The 24123-nt window shown below is 41.5% G+C and overlaps 1 protein-coding gene across 1 annotated transcript in view; it reads left to right on the top strand.

Moving 5' to 3' along the window:
• The window catches only part of HECW2 (HECT, C2 and WW domain containing E3 ubiquitin protein ligase 2), a 149480-nt gene that overhangs the window by 35147 nt on the left and 90210 nt on the right, over window positions 1–24123 (top strand). The window contains exon 2 of the mRNA XM_033065441.2: window positions 15229–15569. Within this exon, the coding sequence (XP_032921332.1) occupies window positions 15278–15569 (292 nt within the window). The 5' untranslated portion in view covers window positions 15229–15277. The remainder of the gene's footprint in view (window positions 1–15228; window positions 15570–24123) is intronic.

Raw genomic sequence — 24123 nt, 5'->3', positions numbered from 1 at the left:
GTGGAGAAGAGAGGAAGAAATACACTTTACTTAGATTATTCTGGGTTTCCAGTAAATCATGTGAATTTTACTCTAAATTACCAGTTTTAAGTAGCTGTATGCCTATGCAAAGCTCAAATCCTAATTGTCTTAATAAAGAGCAAGCCAAGGACATTACACTGAAAATCACTATCATGTCATTGCACCTGTTTTACTGCTCCCCCCGAAAAAAAAGATTACAGTAGTAATAGGTAGATGATTTAAACTTCATCCATAAAAAGCTGAAAGTTACCTCTACTCTAATGTGGTTTGGTTTAGCTTTTAAATTAGGAGTATATCTGATGTGGAATAAATTACATTTTATAGTTGCACATTGAGAAATAGATTACATTCAAAATTAAACAATAAATTTTAAAAACAGATTTCAGAGTAATTTAAGATGGTACTAGGATGCAGCGTGCTATGATTTATTTATTTCTTTTTGTCACACAGCAGTTAATAGCTCTTTACTCAGCTCAATCAAAGCAAGTTCTTTGGTTTAAATACACCAAGGTCACTTTAAAAACATGAAGGCCCAACACAACATGTCCAAAAAAAATTCCCCAACATAAATAAGTGTAGGAAATTTAGGCCTCCAGATGAGATTGTCTGAACTTCTGTTTATGTATTTGGTGGTATGTGTGCTGGGATTTCTTGGCTGTATTTATAAACACTGATTTCAATCTCCTTCCTTTTCCTGGGGCTGTAGCACCTACGCCCTGGGGTGGATGTATATAGAATTCCTGAGTGTGTGTTCCTGAATGTGTACACCCTCCTCCAGAGCTAGTGCAGTCTTTATTCAAATCCTTTGTTCCGTTGTATCTGTAACACGACTTGATGTTAAAAATGAATAGTAAAGTCCAATCAGAAAATTTGATGCATTTGGGTCAATTTTAGATTTCCTTTCTTGGTAGGGGGCCAAAATAATGAGGAGAACACATTTACTCTGAAAATGAAATATTAAGATGAAAAGATAAAGATTTAAGTAGTTACTTTGGGGTTTTTTTTTTGGTAAGTCTAGTGGATGCATCTGCTGCTGGTAACTGTTTGTTAACCAATGCAGGAGTCTTCTTACTAATGGATTCTTTCTAAGCACACAAATTGCAGATTGGGACTGGGCTGCCAGAGACCTGTGCCTGTTGGGAGATGGATGAGGAGACTTTGCTGCACATTCCTGCAAGCCTTATGGCAGAGGGTGGAGCTCTTCAGAATCCTTTATGCCATGATCCCAGAGGCTGGGATTTTTTGTGGATTGATGAATTAGGGCCAGTGATAGCAATATAAAAATGTGCAGTGAGAATCCTTTCAGCAATGATCCATTTCTTCACAGGATGAAAATGAATGAAAATTGTACAGCCTGGAGAAATCCTGTGATACACGGCTCTATTTTTAGCTCTACTTATTAAAAACTCATGCATATTTAATAGTAAAAGTATTAATTCATAATAAGCCTCATCTTTATATAGCCCACTTTGTATTGTTGTCTTTTCATTAATTGTTCATTTAGCTTCTGAAAGATTTCTGCTTCATCTACTGCAGAAACCGAGGAAAGCAGCAAATGCAGCAGTAATCCTGCAAGGAGAAAAAAATTCAGTATGTGCTCAGTGAACTAAATAATGAATTGTGAAGTGTACTCACAAGGAGAGGAGGCACGGCTGGTGTTAGCTTTGGTGGCTCTAACTCCTCAGTGGTCTGTGCTCCAGCACTAACAATTTCCTCATCTCAAGAGCACAGACCAGACACAGCCAAGTGTGCCCTGGGATGCATTTGCAGGTGATGATGACGTGTGCCAATTACCCCAGGAGTATCTTTGTTGTCAAAGCAGTGCTCCTTAGGACTCCTAATTGGTGTTCTCTTGAGTGTGGTTACAGATTGTGAACTGTAGATCAACAAACTCTTAAAAGGGAAGTTTTTTCAGTCTGTCTCCCTCTTCCTTTCTAGTTGAGATGTAGTGTGTGTGGCTGGCTCTGAGGCTGTTCCCTGGCATAGCCTGTGTTTCCTCGAAGCTCCTCACCTCTGACCACTTCAGTGATTACCCTGAAGCAGTTTAGCTTTGAGGAGAGCGCCAATTTGTATGGCAGAGAACATGTCTAAGTGTCCTACTGATGTCTTGCTGCACCTCAACAAATGCAGTCTTCTCTTAATATCCTGTTGACATAAGTTGTCTGACTCACACAGTTGTGGAAGAGAATTTAAGGGGCAGGGCACAATAACTACTTACCAATCTGACGTCTTTTTACTGAAATGATAAGCGCTCTGTTTCTTGAATTATCTATCTAAAATGTTCCCTTAAAACTATTTTAGTCCTTTAAAAACATAGTAAAGCAGTTGGTGCATAAGAGTTCTAATACAGGGTTTCAAGCCTAAAGTTCTGACCTAAAACATATTTTGGGGGACAGTCTGAAGTAGGACATAAGATTGCAATCTTCATTCTTTAAAACAAGTTATTATACTTGGAAATGTTTGTATGGTGCTATTTTGTGGTTTGTAAAAGACAAAACTATTGCTGTTAAGCAACAGAACTGGTTTGGTTTAGAGCTGAAGTGTTTTGAGTATTAAAAGTGATTTAGCCTGTAAATAAGATAGGGTATTATCATCAACATCTTCATATACAGCCCTGCTTGACTTTCTGCCTGGATTTATTTAGGCTGAAGATCAGCATCTTCATTACATGTTTAATACAGACAAACATGCGGAGGTTTTTTTTTCCTTAGTCTGGGCTCTTTTTCTGTGGATTATAAGGAAGTGATTTAAAGAAGGTAGAACAGGTGTTTTCTGGAGGAGGAAATCTTTAGGGCTTTCAATCTCTGTAGTTTCTACAGCAAAGATTGCATTCATAACTATTTGATTCTCTGCAATGTTTCTGACCTAATACACTGAACACCTTAAGTTGAACTCGAAAAGGTATATATGAAAAACATAATACTGACATGGTTTTGGTAATGGCACCTCCTCCTTAAGGACATACTTGGGACAGTCAGCAGGCAAAAGCCATTGCCTTTGAGCTGACATGATCATCAGTTCTCCTCTGAGTGTCAGGGATGCCTTTGGTAGATGTTTGCTTAGTAGAGTTTCATTCATTCAAAAAGCTCCATTAAACTGTAGACAAGCAGAGATGTTCTCATGTTTTAATTCAGCCAAAGAGTCTCCTTAAATCTTTATGGAAATTCAGGCTTTGTGGGGGGAAGATTATAACTGGAAAATTATCTAAATTGAAATATCAAAAGGGTAAAAGGGGCAGAAGAATGGAAATTCGCATTTATACAGACAGCTAAATTCATTCCAGCAAAATTTGCCAGTTCTTAAAAATAATTGTTTCCTGTTTTCCTCATCTACTGATAGTATCTACAGTTTATTTATAAGACTTAGGTACACAAAGCTTTGGGTTGGTTTTGTTTTTAATTTTCCTTTGTTCTTTAAGGAGACCAATTGACTCTTTTTTAAACATCTTCCACGCCCACATTATGATCAGTTTTACAAGGCAGGAATTTTGAAAAAAATGGAGAATCAGGGAAATTGCTTTGCTATGAACTGGTGGGCACTCTTTTTTATTCTACTTTTAGTCTACCAACATGTTTCAGTTACAGAATTCTTGAATTTGCAGTCAGTTGATACATGTTTTGCACAAATAAATGCCTTTTTTCCTTTTTTCAAGTTGATAATACCCCTTTGTGACAAAACTGAATAAGCAGCATCATGAATTGAAGCATATGCTGCTCTGAGAGAAACAGCATTCCTGTGTTCCCTGGTAATGTGGGAATCTCTCGGTGTGAGAGGTGTACCTGGTCTTGGTGGTTTGTTACCTTTTCAGTGGGTAAAATCAATTTTATGTGGTAGAAAATTGAGCTCAAACAGGCTTGAAAATTGGAATGACTGTATTGGATTTGGGCTTGCATGGATGGAACAGTGAATGTTCATTCATATTCATTGTATATTCCCATACTTCCGTCAGAATAGAATGGATTTCCAGTTAAAAATTGAATTGAAATTAAGTTATAGAAATGCTTATTGCATATCTAAATACACATATAGCAGGTTTTAATAACTGCCAGATAAATACTTAAATCAGGCTTTGTTAAGTATCACTAAAATGCAGCTGTCATTCATGGATGTGAACCTCATTGGATAGTTTCTGCTTGGGTACTGGTTCCAGAGACTTGGAATGAAACTGCAGAACTACTGTGATAGTAAGCAGTAAATAATTGTACTTCTTCTGTCAAGTGCATTATTTTATAAATGGCTTTTTGAATTGTGGCTTTTTTGGCCTGGCAGATTTCCTTTCTTTTGTTTTTTTTCCCAAAGGAATACATCTTTTCTGTTAATCAAGCTGTTTGGCATTGTACTCTTTCTTCTAGTTCCATGTTTATATCCTTTACTGAACAGGCAAATGCTAAGTTTTTCTTTTCTGCAGAAGTTCTGTTTTAGTCTTTACTCTCACTTGTGAAAAAGCCTTGGGAGAAAACTTATAATTGGATAACTCTGGGCTGTTGCTGCTGATGTTCTGGAAGTCCTGAAGACAGGAGGGATTTCAAGAGAGTTGAATGGGTTACCCATTTTCTTTTTTGTCATTTATGGGTTCCTGCAGGGTTTCACATATGTAAGTATGAGCATATATTATAGTTTATTCACAGGATAATTGAATTCTAATTTCCCCATCCTGTGTCAAAGTAGCTTCTCATAGAGATTAGTCTGTCTTTCTAGTACAGACACTTGAAGGGGGCTGTATGATGGATTGTGTGACCTGGCATCAAAAGTCTAAACTGAGAGCAGCTGCATCAGTACTTGAAGGGAAGTTAGTGAATACAACCAATCAATAGCAACTAGCAGCAGATGTGGCTGTGTCATGGGTACTAAAGATCGAAGCCTGGCAAAGGGGATTCTGGCTTTTAAGTTTCTGTAGAGTACCATTGCATCGTGAATTATCCAAGGCCACAGCTCACAATATGCAGGGTTTAATGGCTGTACCTCGAGTCTCTGCCTCAGTTGTGAGCTCCACTCTGAGGGGTGGTGCTGCAGGTAAGATTACTGAAATAAATGAACTTGGGTAAAGTACTTGCCACACCAGGAAGAGGTTAAGGAAGCCATATAATACATTGCCCTACAATTTCTATTCAAGTTTTGTTTCTTATGTGAGTAGTCTAGAGGATAAGAGCCTATCTGGTATATTTAATTTAGATTTATGTGCAGTTTTTGTGTTGCTACTTCAGTGAAAGACAGGAATGAGTTTTAGGCAATGGACATCCTCCTGCATGTCTGCAGAGCAATACTAAAATACATCTGCAGGCCAGATGGATCTCACAGCCTGGCAGCTGCAGCAGAAGGGATTAGATGAACTCTCTGTAATCCTTTCCATACAATTCCAGACAGGTTATCCAGGCTGTCAGTATTCAACTCCACAGTTCATGTGGCTGAGTTAGCTTGAAATGTTTTAGGATTTCTTTCTCCACCTGAACCGTGGGGACAGTATTGTGGGGACATGGAACATTTGTCTTCCTCGACAACAAAGTGCATCAGTAAGTACCCTCTAAAACTGAGTAACTGTAGGGTGCTGGGCTATGCACATGTGTAGGGATGTGTGCACTGGTCTCTGGGCACATATTTATGACATTTACTCTTTTGACCAGTGGCCAGTGTGCTGTATAGCAGCTTGATCCAAGTTGAAGCTCTTGCCTGGTAATTAATTCAGTAAGTTGTACTGAAAGCCCAGTGTCTGGTGGGCTGCTGGGCAGGGTGTGAGAAATATGCACGGCTCTTCAAACTGCTGGCTGTGGTAACAGGGTTGAGCAGGAACTTCTGCCTGGTGTAAAGAAGTTGCTGTTTTTGGGTAGAAGATGGAAACCTTACTCAAGCACCTAAGGTCATATGAGAGTGACATTTGTTTCCAGGTAGATTACAAAAGTGTATAGGACTCACTTTACAAATTAACTGTACAAAAATCTATTGAAAATACGTATTCTCTTACGCTCTGAATTACTGAGCCGTTCTTTGGCCAAATAATGAATGGACAGTTTTCTTAAAGTATATGTTTATGCTGAACTATATGTTTTTTTCCCTTAGGGTAGATTTTCAGCCAGTCTAAATTATATGGTGGTTTTGTAATCTGAGCTGATGTTTAACATCTGAGCTGAGTCACCAGGTTTGAGTCCAAAGCAGACTGGAGATGCATGCGCATGTTCTTTCCTTTTTTCCTCCCTCTCCTGAACAGCAACATCCTTGTCAAATTACAGTGCAGTAATTTTTAACTTTACCTTAAAACATCAGACTCCGATTTCCAGAAGTTGCTAGTTGTGGTTTCCCAGAAGTGAGTTCAGAGGATGAGTTAGCAGAGTAAGGCAGAGTTTTCTCAGCACAGTTTACTCCCCACACGGCTCAGAGCAGGGCAACAAGGCGAAAGGACATCCCAGCAAAATTCTGTCCTCTTCTGCTCGGTCTTGAGTAACTGCAGCTTCCTCCACAGATCAAGAGAGAGAATGGTTTTGGTTCTCTGAATGGAGGACATTTTTGGAGGACCTCTGCCTCTTCCCCTAAGGAGGCCAGCTACCTGGCACAGCCAGCACAGCATCATTTAGTCTGGCACTCCTGTGGGGATACTTTGAATGGAAATTCAAATCATCTCTCTTGGGAGAAGATTTACAAACTGCTGAGTCTTTCAAGATGCTTAAGTTGACCTTCATGGCAATTTTCTTGATTAAAAAGGAAATCTGGTTAAAAGATCGTGCACATATAGGTTTGTTTCTGGAACCTGGGAAATTTATTAAGTTCTTTCATCATCATTGCTTCAGGCTAAGCCTCTTCTAACAGTATCCAGTCCTATGAAAGTCTGAGGGGCTTTGTTGAAGGAGGAAGTAAGCAGATAAGTAGAAAAATATTTTTTCTGAATTTAACCTGTCTCTGTGCTTCTGGAAAGAGCAATTTATATTTCAAGATGGTTACTATGCAATTAATTTAAAGCTGAATTAAAGCAACTTTTAATTTTATTCTATTTGAAAAGAGAGATATTAAAGAACATTTAAGTGTTTCAGCTGTATCTAAGTCCTGTGTCAGCTATGATGGTAGCTACCAATTATTTTTAATATCTTTCAAGAACTCCCCAAATAAAAGTAATATCCAGAACTGGCTGTTAATGGAAAAACAGTGAATACAAATTTACTGTCAAATGTGTAAAATAGAACTGGGGTAAAAAAAGAAACTCCTTCCTCCCTTTCAATCTTTGACATATCCTGAATATCCTTGTAATTAAAAAGAAAATTGTGTCAGAAGTGTAATGATTTGATTTTTCTAGTTTATGACATTTCTCTTTTGATTTTCATCAGATCACAGATTCTCTAGGTTTGTAATGATAACTTTTTGTCTCCAAGATAGCCATCCCAGGACTTGTTTCTATCATTTACCTGCATAAATAATTATTTAAAACATGCAGACTTAATGAGCACTCAGGCATTCTAGGTAACAATATTGACCAGTTAGGACTATGTTTCAGCTGAAGGATCTCAGCACTTTCTGCCTGCTGTTGTTGCCCAGAACTGTGCAGTTACATAATATGATGGTAGTTATATTTTTGAAACATTGAATTTCATGGGATAAAATTAAATTTCCACTTCATGATACAAGTTAATTGATTAACTAAATCATCCTAAAGACTCAGGATATAGCCATGGTCTTGTAAGTGAAAAGGCTTTATTATCCTCTGTTAAATAGAGGAGAAAAACAGAGATCCCAAAGAACTGGCTCTTCTTGGCTCTTGAATACTGTGACAGCTTTTATATTCATCTTTATCTTGGTGATTGAATTGAAAGCATGCAAATGTGTTAGCTTAACTTGGGTCTGACAGAATGTTAGCTAATGGAGAAAAGTCCTACTGATCAGTGAAATACCTTCTGAGAGAAATTCCATTATGTGGACTGCAGAAAACTTGATAAGTAGAAATTCTTGGAAATATTCCAGCAGGAATAACAAGAAAAGGACATCTGGGCAGAAGGATGGAGCTTTTCTCATTTTTGTCTGCAGAGAAAAGGATGCCTCATGCCAACTTTATCTGATTTTATTATCTTGTTGTGAGTGTTTTTATTTTATTTTATTTTTATTTTTTCATAGACCAAATCTGCTATCTGAAATAGTAGAATATAGGCCTGAGAGGAAGCTATTTAGTTAAAGAGCTATCCAGTTAATCCCTTTGTCTCAGGCCAAATCAGCTCCTGATGATCATGCTGAGTAAGTAGCTGGTGAGTTTTACAGGGAGGGGCCCATCTGTCCTGCTGGCAGAGGTGCACTTGCACCTCTAGAAAAGAAAAGCACTCGAGAAAAGCTCTCTAGTGCCGAAGCAGGGTAAGTGCAGAGTGGTGGAGCAGATGAGTGAATCATGGTTAACCCACCCAGCTGCATAGGCAGGTTTTGCTGCTGACAGTGGATTCTGACTATTCTGCTTTTTTGCCAGAGTTTCTAGCAAGTTTGAAGCCATTATAGGGACTGGAGTTATACCTTGTCCCAGAAAATATGCTATTTTTGAGTGATGTGCAGAGAAGGATCTCCAGATTCTAAATTTATTCAAGAAGCATTTTCTCAGACACTTTGAGCTCAGACAGATGGTCAGTTTGAACCTTACACTGTAGCGTTTATAAATCTTTGTACTGAACTAAGCTGTGTCACATAGGGTGTAATTGGAAAACCAGCATGTTTTCTGTTCTTTGTATTCTTAATGTGTTCTTCAGCCTGTATAATTATGGGAATTGCTTATCTCAGCATGGGAGAGGCATTTGAGAGATACAGCAAGCATGATGTGAATGTGTCCAAAGGAGAACAAGGGGGCTGGTGAACGTCCTGTGAGGAGTGGCTGAGAGAGCCGGAGGTGTTTTAGCCTGGAGTAAAAGAGGCTCAGGTGGAACCTTACTGTTCTCAGCTCCCTGAAAGTACAGTAATTTCACGATTATAAGCCACACCATTTTGGCTAAAATTTTGGTCTCAACCCGGAAGTGCGGCTTACACTCAGGAGCGGCCAATATATGGACGAAGTTATGAATTTTACCAACCCGGAAGTGTGAGCCTGCAGCAGCCCCAAGCTGATCTGAACCCGCACGGCCCCGGTGGGGGTGCGGCGCCGGCAATCCGAGCCCGCACAGCCCCGGCAGTGAGCCAGTAAACTCGGAGATCCTGCGATTCTGTTACTAATTGGCAACTTTGTGAAAGTTGCATGCGGATCCTCACTGCGAACGGAAGCGCGGCTTATAATCTGGTGTGGTTTATATATGGACAAAGAATGAAACGTTGCTGACACCTGGAAGTGCAGCTTATAATCAGGTGCGGCTTGTAATCGTGAAATTACTGTAATTGGGTGTCAGTCTATTCTCCCAGGTAACAGGCAGAAGAACCAGAGGAAACAGCGTCAAGCTGCCTCCGGGAAGATTTACATTGAGTATTAAGGAAAGAATTTCTTCAGCGAAGGAGTTGTCAGACATTGACAGTGGTGAACCTGTGTTAGGTTAATGGTTGGGCTGAATGTTGAGAAAGGTCTTTTTCCACCTAAGCTATTGAGAGATGCTGTGAGCGGGGGACATTTGTGACATTGGCAGTTTCTACCACCCCTGTGTCACACAGCAGCAGAGCCAGCCGTGTGTGGAGCTCTCCCAGGGCAGGAGCAGTGCCCTGGGTTAACGAGCGCTTGTTTGCCCAGCTGCACCCCGAGCCCCGCTCCAGGCCAGCCCTGCTGCGGAGCTGCTCTGCTCTCAGTGCTGTGGGAAGCGGCTGGGAGCAGCACCCGCCAGCCACATCAAACAGCACCGCATAAACAAGCAATGAATTGCTGCTAGGACTAAGATAAACAGGGCAGCATAAACAGGGCAGCATGTGAACTCTGGCTTGTTTTGTGTGCTGGGGTAGGAATTTTTTTGGTTATTGCTGTGTTGGAACTCTTGGACTTCCATTCATGTATTTTTTTAAAATGGCCTGACATTTCTTTTTAGTCTCCTTCAGTGAAGAAGGTTGGGCAAGAGGATTTTTCCCATCTGTATTTTGTGTATTAAGTGGAACTATTTCCCAGTTCTAGCCCCTCTGTGATTAGTAATTGGGGAGTATATTTAGATAGAAATAATCCTGAACTTGGGCCACTTAGAGATTAAGAGGAAATCAGTTCTAGTTCTCTCTAAGCTTCTTGTCAAGTACTGAAGAAAATGCTGTGATATGGATAAGCAGCTTTGATACAGGTTTCACTTTTCAACTGAAATAGCTTGCTAAAGTTAGTATCTGCTGATTTCCTGAATGCCTATATTTCCCTATGCTTTTAATTCAGATTGAACATTTCAGGTTGCCTTCATGCAACAATATGCCTGGCCAGCTTGGTGTGATACTCACTGATATCACTGCTCTGATTGCATTCAGCCTGATGAGCTGAGCATTCATGGCAGGGCAGGTGCACACAGCTAATCCTGGGCATTGCCTTTACAGCACAGTCTGGGTGCAAATGCTGTTTCAGTGGCACTTTACCAGGAACTGAAAGTGGGAGGATAATTCTTGTTTTCAGTCAATGGTAGGATGTATGTGTTAATGTTCTGTTACTTATGTTATTAGTGACAGACATCAGGAATTGTTAACCCAATGAACTAATTTCTTTTGTAGGCAGGAAGGCACTAAGGTTTTTATATCTTTATGGGTTGCAAATAATTGAAGTGGTGGCTCTTTCTACCCTTCTATCACTTCTTATGGCTTGGGTTTTATGACAAGCATCTTTTCCCCTTTTACGATATGAGCGTCAAATATCCTTAATTAATCTCACTGTGAGATACTACATAGCAGTGTATTATCTGACATGAGAGCCCCTTTGAGGGCCCCTTTACAACCTCATTCAATGATTTAGGAGATGCTGTAAAAGGTTATGAGTTCTGAATTTTTGGAGGCTTTTTTAACCCACACTAGGAGCTCATTTACGTGTGAGTTTAACTTGTTGGTTGCAAATAGATTTCAGTTGTTTTATGTGGTTTGTTTGGATCACACTTGGAATTATGAATAGGATCAAAAAAGTAACCCAGCATTTAGATTTGTGGTTTACTTTACTTTCAGAAACTAACGTGTTTCACCAGAGTGATAACCATTATCAGAGAATAGTCCAAGAAAATGGACTGTTGCAGGGGAGCTAATGTTCTTCTCATGCTGTTTTCATCTCTCAAACTGTGGTGTAGTCCTGGCTAGTACAAGTTACAGTAAATTCACGAATACAAGCCGCACTGAGTATAAGCCACATCTCTGGGTGTTGGCAAATATTTCGGTTTTTGTCCATAGATAAGCCGCACACGAATATAAGCCGCTCTGTCGTTCGCAGCGAGGACCCGCGTGCAATTAGTAACAGAACCGCGGGAGGGCGGGGTTTACTGGCTGAGCTAAGGCTGTGCAGGCTCGGCCCACTAGGGGCCGCTGACGGGGCCAGGTGCTCCAGCCCGGTGCTGCCGCTCGGGGCCGGCCGCCGCTGCCCCTGGGCTCGGTCACCCCGGGTCGGCGCTGCCCCGCGGTGGCAGGCAGGGACAGAGCTTCCCCCGCTCCTACGGCAGCGGCGGCGGGCGGGGACGGAGCTTTCCCGTGCTCGTGGCGCCAGCGGCGGGCGCGGACAAAGCACCCCGCCTCCTCCCCGAGCCGCGGCAATGGCGGCGCGGGGCTCCCGCCGGCTCCCCGAGACGCGGCAATGGCGGCGCGCACTTCCCCCCCCCTCCCCGGGCCGCGGCAATGGCTGCACAGGGCTCCCGTCGGCTCCCGGAGCCGCGGCAATGGCGGCGCTCATTTACGTGTGAGTTTAACTTGTTGGTTGCAAATAGATTTCAGTTGTTTTATGTGGTTTGTTTGGATCACACTTGGAATTATGAATAGGATCAAAAAAGTAACCCAGCATTTAGATTTGTGGTTTACTTTACTTTCAGAAACTAACGTGTTTCACCAGAGTGATAACCATTATCAGAGAATAGTCCAAGAAAATGGACTGTTGCAGGGGAGCTAATGTTCTTCTCATGCTGTTTTCATCTCTCAAACTGTGGTGTAGTCCTGGCTAGTACAAGTTACAGTAAATTCACGAATACAAGCCGCACTGAGTATAAGCCACATCTCTGGGTGTTGGCAAATATTTCGGTTTTTGTCCATAGATAAGCCGCACACGAATATAAGCCGCTCTGTCGTTCGCAGCGAGGACCCGCGTGCAATTAGTAACAGAACCGCGGGAGGGCGGGGTTTACTGGCTGAGCTAAGGCTGTGCAGGCTCGGCCCACTAGGGGCCGCTGACGGGGCCAGGTGCTCCAGCCCGGTGCTGCCGCTCGGGGCCGGCCGCCGCTGCCCCTGGGCTCGGTCACCCCGGGTCGGCGCTGCCCCGCGGTGGCAGGCAGGGACAGAGCTTCCCCCGCTCCTACGGCAGCGGCGGCGGGCGGGGACGGAGCTTTCCCGTGCTCGTGGCGCCAGCGGCGGGCGCGGACAAAGCACCCCGCCTCCTCCCCGAGCCGCGGCAATGGCGGCGCGGGGCTCCCGCCGGCTCCCCGAGACGCGGCAATGGCGGCGCGCACTTCCCCCCCCCTCCCCGGGCCGCGGCAATGGCTGCACAGGGCTCCCGTCGGCTCCCGGAGCCGCGGCAATGGCGGCGCCCCCCCCCCCCCCCGTCGGCTCCCTGGGCCGCGGCAATGGCGGCGCGGCCCCCCTGAGCCGCGGCAATGGCGGCGCCCCCCCCCCCCCCCCGTCGGCTCCCCGGACCGCGGCAATGGCGGCGCGGCCCCCCCGCGTCCTCCCCGAGCCGCGGCAATGGCGGCGCTTCCCCCTCGTCGGCTCCCCGGGCCGCGGCAATGGCGGCGCGGCCCCCTCGCGTCCTCCCCGAGCCGCGGCAATGGCGGCGCCCCCCCCCCCCCCCGTCGGCTCCCGGGGCCGCGGCAATGGCGGCGCCCCCCCCCCCCCGTCGGCTCCCGGGGCCGCGGCAATGGCGGCGCCCCCCGCCCCCCTCCCCTGGGCTGCAGCAGAGGAGGAAAGAGAGCTCTCCCGCCTCTCTCCCCGCCCCCCGTGCTGCCTGCAGGGAGCCAGGGCAACACGGTAACACTGTAACAATTGCGAAATGCCGGCTTTTACTGGCCGGTGCTTGGCTCGGCACTCTGGCTGGCACGTCTGGGGTTGTAAATGTCAGAAAATTATTAATATATTAGCCGCACCCGACTATTAGCCGCACTTCCGGGTTTCCACCAAAATTTTTGTCAAATTGCTGCGGCTTGTATTTGTGAAATTACTGTAATTCTCAAGTGTCTTTAACCATAGATGAGTTTGTCCATCTGCCACATATAAATTTTCAATATGTTCCAACAAATGCCAGTGCTGCTCCGGGTACAGCGTAAGGCTCTGCAGAGGAAGGAAATGTCTTCATCCCTTCTATTAAAACTTTGTCTTTAACTTGTAGTGTGCCTGCACAACACTTCTTTTGCAGTGATTTTACTGCCATAAAACTACTGCATCCAGTAGTTAAAAAATACATAAATCTGTGGCTGTGGGACAGAAGAAAATGAACTTAATAGCTCTCTGTCAGTCTGTTAATTAATACTGCCCCATCTCCTGGCGCCAAGGGCCGTGGTTCCCAGGCACAAGCACGAGCTGCTTGCTGTGGTGGGCAGCCTCAGGAGCAAATCAGGGCCTCCTGACTTGGGGGTAGAACTCTGGGACATTGAACACTTGAATGTAGTGTGTGCTGTCACTTACATCCCAGGGCTGATCCCTGTGTGTTTCACTGGCTTCTACGGAAGGTGGTGGTTGTTTCTTACCAGCCTTTCTGGTCTCAAAGCACTCTGGGATTTTCAGATCTAGTGAATAAAACTTTGCATAGAGAAACAAGATGCTAACTTCCCTGACCCTTATTTAAAAAGGCCCTTTTTACCAGAGTTTCCCTTATGTCACTGACCCTGATGTCAGAGGCAGAGTGTGCAGGAACATGGCAGAGAGGAGGTAATGAACCCTGCTGACGTCCAGCACCAGAAATAAAATGTGTATGCGGCCAAAATATTCCTCATGTCAGGAAAGACTGTGTCATGTACTTTGTGAAGGAAACATGGTCATCTCTGTGTCACCTCTGTGTATGTAGAATTTTTGAACTGAATTTTTATTTTCTTCCTTTTCTGCATTATTTGATGCTGAATCATGTACAGTGTATGATACACTGCACACAACTGGATAAGTTGAACTTTATTTTTCCCCTTTGTTAGTTCTTAGTGTTTCAAAACATTTCCCATTTAATAAAAGCTGAAAAACAGCAGAAAGTTTTTTGGTAAGCTCAAAGAGTCCATACACTAAAATATTGTTGAAAAGAAAATTGAAGATGAGTTATGTTTTATTGCAAGTTGTGAGTAATGTGAGTGATTGTTTTCAAATGACAATAATTTAGAAGTTATGGATAATGAAACACAAGTTCTGATGGTGAATGATATTGGCATGGCCCTTTCAGGGAAGACACTTCAGGGAAGGTGTCTGCTCAGGGCTGGAGGAAATGACAGCTCCTTTGCTGAAGAGTTTTAAGATGTCTGTTTTCTAATAGATGGAGAAGGACAACATAAAATTTGACTGCACAGATGAATGGACTAATTGGATATATATCCACAGTCTAAAGCACCTCAGCCATGTCTGACATGTTTTTGTATGGTATAGTGGACCTCAGAAACTGTGCTTTGTACCTTGAAAGATGAAATCCTTACAAGATGATTTTATAGTAGTATAAATCTGCAATATGATATTTCTACTGAAACCTTACTATTATCTTCGACACTTAACTCATGCTGGTCAAACAGTGCAGAGAGAGAATTGTTGAAACTATCATAAACATCATGTATTGCTGTGATTGCTGTGATTTTTATGGTGGAAGATGAGTTCATTATATCTTTGTTCTTAAGGCTACTTCACTCTTAAGGCCAGACTTAAATTAGTTTTGTTACTGTGGCTGTTCTTGCTTCATAGATTGTCTTGGATGATTTGCTTTCTGCTGTTTTCTGGCTTATAAATGTTACTTCGTGGTGTATGGCTAACTCTGAATTTTGTTGTAAGCAAATAATGGAGTTTTTTTAACGTACAGACATTGCAGTGGTAGAGCAATGAAGAAAAAGATTATACTCAGTCTGTTTCAGGCTTCTGTGGGAACATTTTTGCACTAATACTTCTCCATTGAATAACTGACTGAGTCACCTCCTGTCTCACATAACACTTTCTTTTTTCTTTTCTTTGTGATAGATCTCTGAACAACAACTTCTTTACGTGAATTGACAGAAGTGGAGAAGAGATGGCCAGCTCAGCCCGAGAACACCTGCTCTTCGTGCGCCGCCGCAACCCGCAGCTCCGGTACACGCTGAGCCCTGAGAACCTGCAGAGCCTGGCCTCTCAGGGCACCATGCCTGAGAACATGAACTTGCAGCGTGCCAACAGTGACACTGATTTAGTGACCTCGGATAGCAGGTCTAGTTTGACAGCCAGCATGTACGAATACACCTTGGGACAGTCTCAGAACCTCATCATTTTCTGGGATATTAAGGAAGAAGTAGATCCAACGGACTGGATAGGTCTTTATCACATAGGTAAGTCAGAATTGTGTTGTAATATTTCAGTGTGTTTCTTACTATTTTACCACTTCATATTTTCTTTTCTGGTATGTGTTCTGGCATGCTATAGAATTAATCTACAGATAAAGCTGAGATAAGACTTCAGAGAGTTGCTGTGGATTCCTCTTTGTGTTTCTTCATGCAGTGAGCTATGTAAAAACATGATTCTAATTAATGTAGATCTGGTTCCACAATGACCTGCTAGAAGATGAAATGCATTATTTCTAAACAATAAATATGCATACAGTTTCCTATTTCTGCCTGTGCTGGTGGCTGGCTGGCAGACTGGAAAATTTGAAGTACCATACTTATCATGTAACTTGATGTGCTTACAGTCCAATGCTTATACATTATCTTGGACAAGTAACCTCTTATCATTTGTGAAAAGCAGCATTATCATTTGTATAAGTCATTGATTTTGTAGAACTGAAATAGCATCAGTTCTGAAGGAGCGAAAATTTCTGTTTACGAGGAATCCTTATAGAAGGAAATCCTCTCCAAAAATTCTTCTGTGTGGGTTTCTTTGTGCTGTTCAGGCTATTTCATAAGAGGAGCTGGAAAGAGCTCTAGGCTGTCATGCAAGGGCCTGTTGGTTGTGTGTGCATTAGCAAATAATGACTCCAAAGGGGTGGATCAGGAGGTCAGCTGGTGCTGAGAGCATCAGTAACCTATCTGGGTTGCAATTTTCCTCTGTGTTGTGTTTTGTCAAGGATGCAAATGTCCCTGCTGCATGTGTGGTGTGGAACTGTCCAAAGGACAGCCTTGATGCCCCTGCTAGGAAGGGAGCACAACCGGTACCTGGAGCAGCACATGGGGTTTGCTCACCTCCTCAGGAATCACTTCACAATGCACTACATTGAAATTTAAAGAGAGAATGATCACTTAAACTGCCAGAAGCAGGTATAGCAGAAACTGATGGGGGCAGTTCTGACCACTGCAGTTATATCTGTGCTGGGGCTGAGTGTAGTGCAATGAAACCGACCTCAGTAGAATTTTTGAAAGGTACTTGCTGTGCCACCTTTTCCCAAGATGTTCCATCTCTGTGTCACTTGATGTTACATTCTGTGTAGATGCTCTTTCTAGTTCTTTTTTTTTGTCTGATATTTTCTTCCAACATTACTGTAGTTCCACAAAATATAGTGTTCCAGTGCACACCTGCTGTAAAAGCTCTATTGGAGTTGCTGCATAAGCTGCAGTGTCTCCTAGAACAAACTGTGGATATGCACTAACCTTTAAGCCAGCCAAATGAAGTGTCTCCATAATAAACAGGAATGGATCTTTCCACCAGCATTAGCAGCTGAAGTGATCTGTGCTGTAAAATGCACAGATTGCTAAATGAGCTGAAACATTCTGATTTGAATACATAGGGAGCGTCATCTGCATAAAGGTATAACAATCTTTCCTGTTGTTTTTTTAGTTTTTTTTAATGGTTCACAGCACTTCAGGATTGATATTAAATAAGCTAAAATTCTGTAAAATTATTGGTTATTACTCTAGGCTGAAAGTGATTTTTATCTTAATTTCATGATTAAAAATATTTCTGCATTCAGTCTGTTGAGTCTCTAAAGTATGAAACAGTATTAAGTTACTGATTCTTACGGGGTAAGAATCCTATAAGGAATACCCAAATTTATGCCTTCTTGGCCCAAACCCCCCCATTATACTGCTATGTAATACCAAAGTATGTGAATGCTTTCTTGTTAAATGGTGGAAGGTCCAGAAGCTTTTGTCTCTATTGCCACTTGGAATCCATGAATGGTAGCGTGAGTTTTGTTACGATTTAAAATAGATCTGAGCAGATTCTTTCCTTTAAGTCTTGTGGTTTCATCATTCTGAATGATGAAATTGCACATTTTTTAACAACAAAGGTAAGGATGTACTTAATCTGATAGCGTGCCTGTCTATCTTTGATGTAAGTTTTTTGATCAACTCTTTCAAGATTTCTGGTTTTTGATCAACTCTTTCAAGTGTTAAAAAAACCTTTTAATTTGCATACCTTTTATAGCCACAGTTAAGGTAAGTTAAATTCTACAGGTATAATCCAGAATTTTCAGTCATTTTTGATAACTGCTGTGAAGTACCTCCAGTTTCCACTTACTTCTTTGGAAGTCGAGGACACTTTTTATTTTGTTGGGAGAGACATGCTAGTTGGCGAATATTTGTAAGAATAAAAGCTCCATTCTCAAACATGTTATTAAAATTTAATGTAGATGCTTGAGATTCTCTATCCTGGTCTTTGTTTAATTATTTTACTTAAGTCTCCCCTCAGGCACAGGCTCCTGAGGGTACTGGGAGTTGTGTGTGGTCACTAACACAAGGCAGTACTGGGGCTCTGCCAGCTTGCTACTGTACCTCCAGTATTCCCACAAGTCTTCTAGTGAAACACCATTTTTCTATGAGCTAGGAGCAGAAAAAGGCAAATATTATGCTCTTATTTTAAAACCCAAAAGCACAGTCCTGTGGCTTTTTAAAAATTTTTAATGTTGCTTGTACAATTAACTGTCAGGCAGTCTGAATCAGTGTTTTGAGGGGAAAAAGTGGTTGTTGATTGTGTGAAGAGAAGGTGAATATTCTAAAATTAACATCATTCTGAGCCCAGGCATTTGTACAGAGACATTTGGCAAAGGTCTGAAGCAATTCAGGTACATTTTCAGCTCAAGTTAAGTTTTGTAGAGTTACAGCCATTATAAAAGGAATTGAAAATGGAACACTGGGGGCTGTCTTTGCTCTTCATTCATTAATTTACTCAATTAGCATGTTCTCATTAGTTTTCTATAATGAGAAGGGAGTTCTGTGCTTTTGAGTGTGGTTTTATTATTTGGTTAGAACTACAGTGACTCATGAGGAATCCCACCAAAGTTCTTCATAGAAGCTTCATTACCAGGGGCTGAGCAGAGCCCACTGCACACATTCACCCAGACATGGACTGGTGCAGTTGGTCACAAGACTGCCAGCAATCAGTCACTGCCTCTCCTGTTAGTGTTTTACAGGTGACTGGTGAGCTTTCACTAGGGAATGGTAGATGGAGCTTTTCCTAGTACAGTGCAACTTCAGTGGCTTGCTAAATGGTTATGAAAATACATGTTACCTTTTTAAAATTACAAAAGCCTAAGGGGAGAAAGACAGAATCATCTTATTCTGAAGGACTGATTTTTAATATTTTTTTTTTTAGAATGCATGTGAATGTTTGTTTTGGGACTTCTCATTATTTTATTAAAAAAGGAAGTAAGTAATAAATTAACCAGTACTTTGTAGAAAAGACTGTACTTTGAGAAAGTAATTCACAGGATACTCCTGTACAGAAACTTTTGGTCTTTCATTTTTAAATGCAAGGAATTGAACCTGAGAAATTCTACATAGCTAAATTCATGCTCAGTTTTTCTAGAATTTTGTATTTTAAAGAATGTTTTTGGATATATATGTGAGTTTGCTCACTTGTTCCACACTTGTATCTTCCATGTTAGAACATGGCCTGTTTTCTTGCTGAGGGACTGCTTTGTGTGCATGCTCTTTTTCTTTCCCGGTGTAGTCCTAAGGATTACCAGAAGAAAAGTGTATGTGAGGGACATGGTGTATTCTATGAAGGCAAACATCCTTTTTCCTGGCTATTTCTGGGTTTTGTACTGGCTGAACTTTTAAAAGTGTCAGTAGCATTTCTGGAACAGTCTTGTCCATCAAGTTTTGTTAAAGCAGCTTTGTGTCTGCAGAGGTGAGATGCGTGGGAATGCAGCTAGCACAGCTGTGAAAGCACAGAGGGGTGTCCCACTGAGGCTGCTGCCAGGCAGAAATGTTGTTTTCTCTCTTTGGCTAAATCGAGCAGTGTTGCGTGAAACGTGAAATTGTCAGATCTGAAATGCAGGTTTATCGCTTTGGATTCAGCTTTAAACTCTGCCTACAACGGACTTGTCGTTTTTTCTTCAGGGCTGGTAATGAGGATTGTCACTTGAGAGTGACAAGGCATGATGAAATTTGAAGAGGGAGCTTTTTAGTAGAGATACTGGGCCTGTGCTTACTTTGAGAAGTAGAGGTAAATTTTCAGTCTTTCTGTCCTGATGAGAAGGAAGAAATCCTCTTCTCAAAAATTCTTGATTTTAAATTAGGATTTAGACTGAAAACCACCATCTTTTGAAGTTGTAGAAGACTACAGAATTTAATCCTCTTAGATCGATAAGGTTTTCTTGTTCAGTAGCAAGCCAGCTTTTGCTTTGTGTATGCCTGTTTGAAAAATAGTTGCTACAAGCAATATTTAATATGCTGGAGGTTTTTGTTTATTATTTCCTCTATTTAGGAGGAATCTGCATTTCACAATGGCAAGAGTGGTCAAGCTCTGAAATCCTGTAGTGAGTAAAGCTGTGCCAAATATTGGCCCCAGTTGGAATCACAGAAGATAATAAATGGATATTCAGTTTGAAGGAACTATGAGTTTCCAGGTTTTTTTGCTACTGTGTTATTATAGCAACAGGCTTCCAGGACTTCCTTGGAAAGTGAGGGCTGCTCATAAAGATGAGCAGGTGGACTTTCCTCTGCATTCCTCTGCTCGTGGAATGCTGAGGTTGCATCTTGATAAGTGTTTTAGGTTGTCATGAAATCTCATATGAAAAGAAAATGGGAGGTATAAAATAAGGAATAAAAAGTCAGCGGAGAGAAGCAAACCCTATTTCTGGTTAAAATAGATTATCTCCCATGGCCAAGTTGCCCAGGTTAGCCTATTTTTGTCCTAATTTAGAGTCCTATTTATGAGATGCATGCCCTCATTCTAGACATCCTTAGCACATTTTGAAATGCTGGCTCTATCAAAGGTCATTGTATTAGTTTCTATGAGCTGCTTTACAGGGGCTGCTTGGCTTTTTTGTTATACTTACATCATGGATCCAAAATAGCATTATAAAACCAAACAAAAATAAAAATACACACCCTTAACCCCCGCAATGTGAAGTTATATAGGGCAATTTAGATAGGCTTAGGTTTACACTAAGCTTCCTAGGGTAATGGAGTTTGGAGTCTCTCCTTTTCAGGTCAGACAGGATTAAAAAGAAAAAAGCTTTTGCATAAACTGCCTTTAGTACACTTAAAATAGAGGCTCACATTAGACAGAGAGATTATAAAATGTTACAGTACTTTATTCCTGGAAGATTTATTTGGTTTGCATTATAGAAGACGTACAAAGTGATATCTTCATTATCTTCCAGAAAATTTTGATTATTCACTTGATTTTTTTCCCCTTCCTGTTCTGTTCTTTCCTTTTCCGCACTTTAAAATGTGAGCAGTACTACTCATGTCCGTTGACTAGTTGCTGTGCATAAAGCTATTAATTTGTGGGTACTTCTCATTCTGGCTGCTGCTAAGGTCTGCAAACCACTGGCTTGAGGTTCTATGTGGAAGAGTCTTTACCCAACTGGCTCCATGAGGGTCTGTGGCTTTGACTTCCAGGATGCTGGCATTGTGCTCTTCGTCATCAGCCATAGTGGGTGGAAAAAGCTGCCTTGATCATTTCATTTGCTGGTGACTTGGTAATATTTAGGGAAAGGCCACCTCTTGAGTGGGATAACGAAGTGGAAGCAGTCTAATATAACAACTGTATCCTAAAATGTGGTGAGGCTTCAGTGGTCTGAAAAAATGAATAATACACCGAGAGTCTTCAGAAGCTTTCCGTCCAGGTACTGCATTCCAATTTTATTCACTTAGTTCTTCCTAGGTCCTGACCCACATACAAAGCTCCTTTTTCACTAGCATGGAATTTGGTACTTTCTCCTCTTCAGTTGTGAGCTGGTGAACTTCTTTAAAAAATCAGTGTGTGGACAGCATAATACCATTTCTTTACTGCAGAAGATTAGAAGATGTGAATAAAGTGTTTTCTCTGTGTAATTTTCATTGCATGCAGCAGATGCCTGAAAAGATACTCATTACATTAAAATATATACATTCTATTTGTTTTAAGAAGAAAATAATTAATTCCCTGCTATAACTCCCCCAAATCTAGGATCTCACAGAATATAAATTCAAGCTGTGACAGAAAAAGTCTTGCTAGAACATCCAAAGTTTTCAGTTAATAATGGTTTTTTTTCAGTTTTTGAGATAGCTGTGACCTGAAAACTAGACAAACGTAGCTGCAGGGAGGACATTTTCAGCTGTGTTGTCAGTATCTTTCCACTGCAAGAGGTTTTGGCATGACAACATTTATAATCCTTTGGATAGAAAGTGGTGTTCTCACCACCCTGCTTTTTGAAGTGACTGTTCTAGCAGATGGAAAGATGGCAAATACAAACCCTGGATAATGAAAAACAATGTAGACCTCTGGATTTGTAATATTCCCTTATACCATAAAAATGCCTTGTGTGAGCTTGTATTTAAATTCATTTGAAGGAGGTTGGTTTTAAATTTTTTAATGACATTTCCATTGCTGTTTTCTATTGTGCAATCAGCATGCCATACAGTATTTTCAAAATAGTTGGAAAAACAATTATTCCAAGTCAGTGATACCTGGACTGAAAAAGGAACTGCATAACTTCACCTATTGATAGTTTTTCATGTGAGAAATAGATTATGGATTAGTTTTGCATTATGCATAGTGCTAGAATTCCTCCTGTACATTTTTATGAAATTCTTGGCTCTTGCACGGATTTATCAATGACTGTAAGAATCTGAATTAATGGAGAAGTGTTTTAAGCTCAGTGTTAAATAAGATATGTTAAAGAGGTGACTGGTCTAGGTATAGCCAGTGGGACATGAAAAGATGAGACACAAACATTCTAGGACTGAAGCTGACACTTTATTGGCAGATATGTTTAAAATGGACTTTTAATATAGTCTAATATTGGATACACAGATTCTTAGATTATAACTGGAGGAGGTTAACGAAGGTACCGGTACTGATTTTGATAGACCTCCTTTTGTAGCAAAGCTCATCAAGATTAATCTTGCAATTTATGGTGTTTGAAGGACAGAAAAAACCCAGAGAACGGCTGGATCTGAAACTTCTTGGTATGGAAAGATTTTCAGGTGGATCAAAGCGGTACCCAGCCCTTGTAGGAGTTGCCATTTTGGCACGAGGGAGGTTCTGGTTGGGGTGGAGATGCTGGAGCTGTGCAATTACACTGGCTGTGCTTCGCTGGCACTCACCCTGTGGGCACAGCAGAACCTGGGCACATCCGCACTGGCAGCATCTCCTGGCAGCAACCAGGACTCCATTGCACTCACTGTAATGGGCAGCCAGTTTTCAGGCAAGCAAATCCTGTGCTTCTGAGCTTTGTTTCAAGGTGTGCTCAGACTCTCTTCAGAGTTGCCGCCTTTGCGTGGCAGTCATTCAGAGTTAATGTCAAGCTGTTTAGTCTTCCATCGTGTTTCAAGTCACCATCACTAATGTGTCAATAGTCCTTGAAAGTTCATAAAAACTGGTAGGTTCATTACCCTTGGCATTCCTGCCCTAACCTTGGGAATAAATAAATCCCTTATCTCCCAATGTGTGGCAATGCAAAAAATGAACTTAAAATTTTCAAGTAAATAAGGCAGTCATTCTGCATGTACTGTAGTAAGGCAAAGAGGAGAAAGTCAGATATCTATTCAGATATGGTATGAACTCTGGTGCTCCATAAAATGCATCCTTCCTTGAGAATTTAAATTTCATCTGATGGTCAAAAATGTAGTTCATGGGACTTAAGTCACACTTTAGGATAATTTTAAAGAGGCGAAAACTGAAAGTTTGGACCTAATTGGTGTCATCTCTGAAGAAGACTAAGAACTGAATGCATTCCAAAATCAGGACCTTAATCAATGTTTTATCTTTGCCATAAAATGTGGAAGCACTTTCTTGTGTATGAAGCTAGTTAAGCCTAAATGGGTTTGACTTTATAAACTGAAATATGTGTAGAAAAACATTACAGTGCAGTAGTAGGCACATTTGGTTGTCACCGAGATAAATATCCAGTAATGACCTCATTAGAAAAAGAAAAAAAAAAAATTTTCTGTGTTCACTGTAGTTTAATTTGTATCTAGAGTTTCATGCATGACATAGTTCAGCAGATGGTAGCCTGCAGGCTGGAGGAAAATTCAGTTTGACAAATTTTTCAACATAGATGCATCTCTCAATTTTAGTAGACTTCCAGACAGGCAGTTGCTTCCTGGATACTGAATAAGGATGCAACAATCTACCCAAGTCAGCAATGATTAAGATTTTGTAAGAGTTACTTATGATGTGATACTTAATGTGCAGGCAACAACACTTTTTTTTTTTAATGTGTTCTTAAAATTGTAAATTTGAGCAATCAGATGCAAAGTGCCTTGTTCTGTTCCCTTTGAACACCCCAAACCAAACATACCTTGCTCTGTGTTCAGAGGTGAAATCCCAGTCATCCCACCTGGCATCAGTGCCACTGCCCCAAGGGATGCAAAGAACTATGGCTTTTGTTGTGCATTGTTAATGTGATTCATCAGATCACGAAAGGTTTGGGGTTTGGAAAACAGTCCTGATGACAGCGTGCTGAACTGAGTGCACTCCTTCTCTCGTGCTCAAGCAGTGAAATACAAATCTCAG

Source organism: Catharus ustulatus, chromosome 7, assembly GCF_009819885.2.
Source record: "Catharus ustulatus isolate bCatUst1 chromosome 7, bCatUst1.pri.v2, whole genome shotgun sequence".
Taxonomy (NCBI): domain Eukaryota; kingdom Metazoa; phylum Chordata; class Aves; order Passeriformes; family Turdidae; genus Catharus; species Catharus ustulatus.
This window is presented reverse-complemented; position numbering and strand designations above follow the sequence as displayed.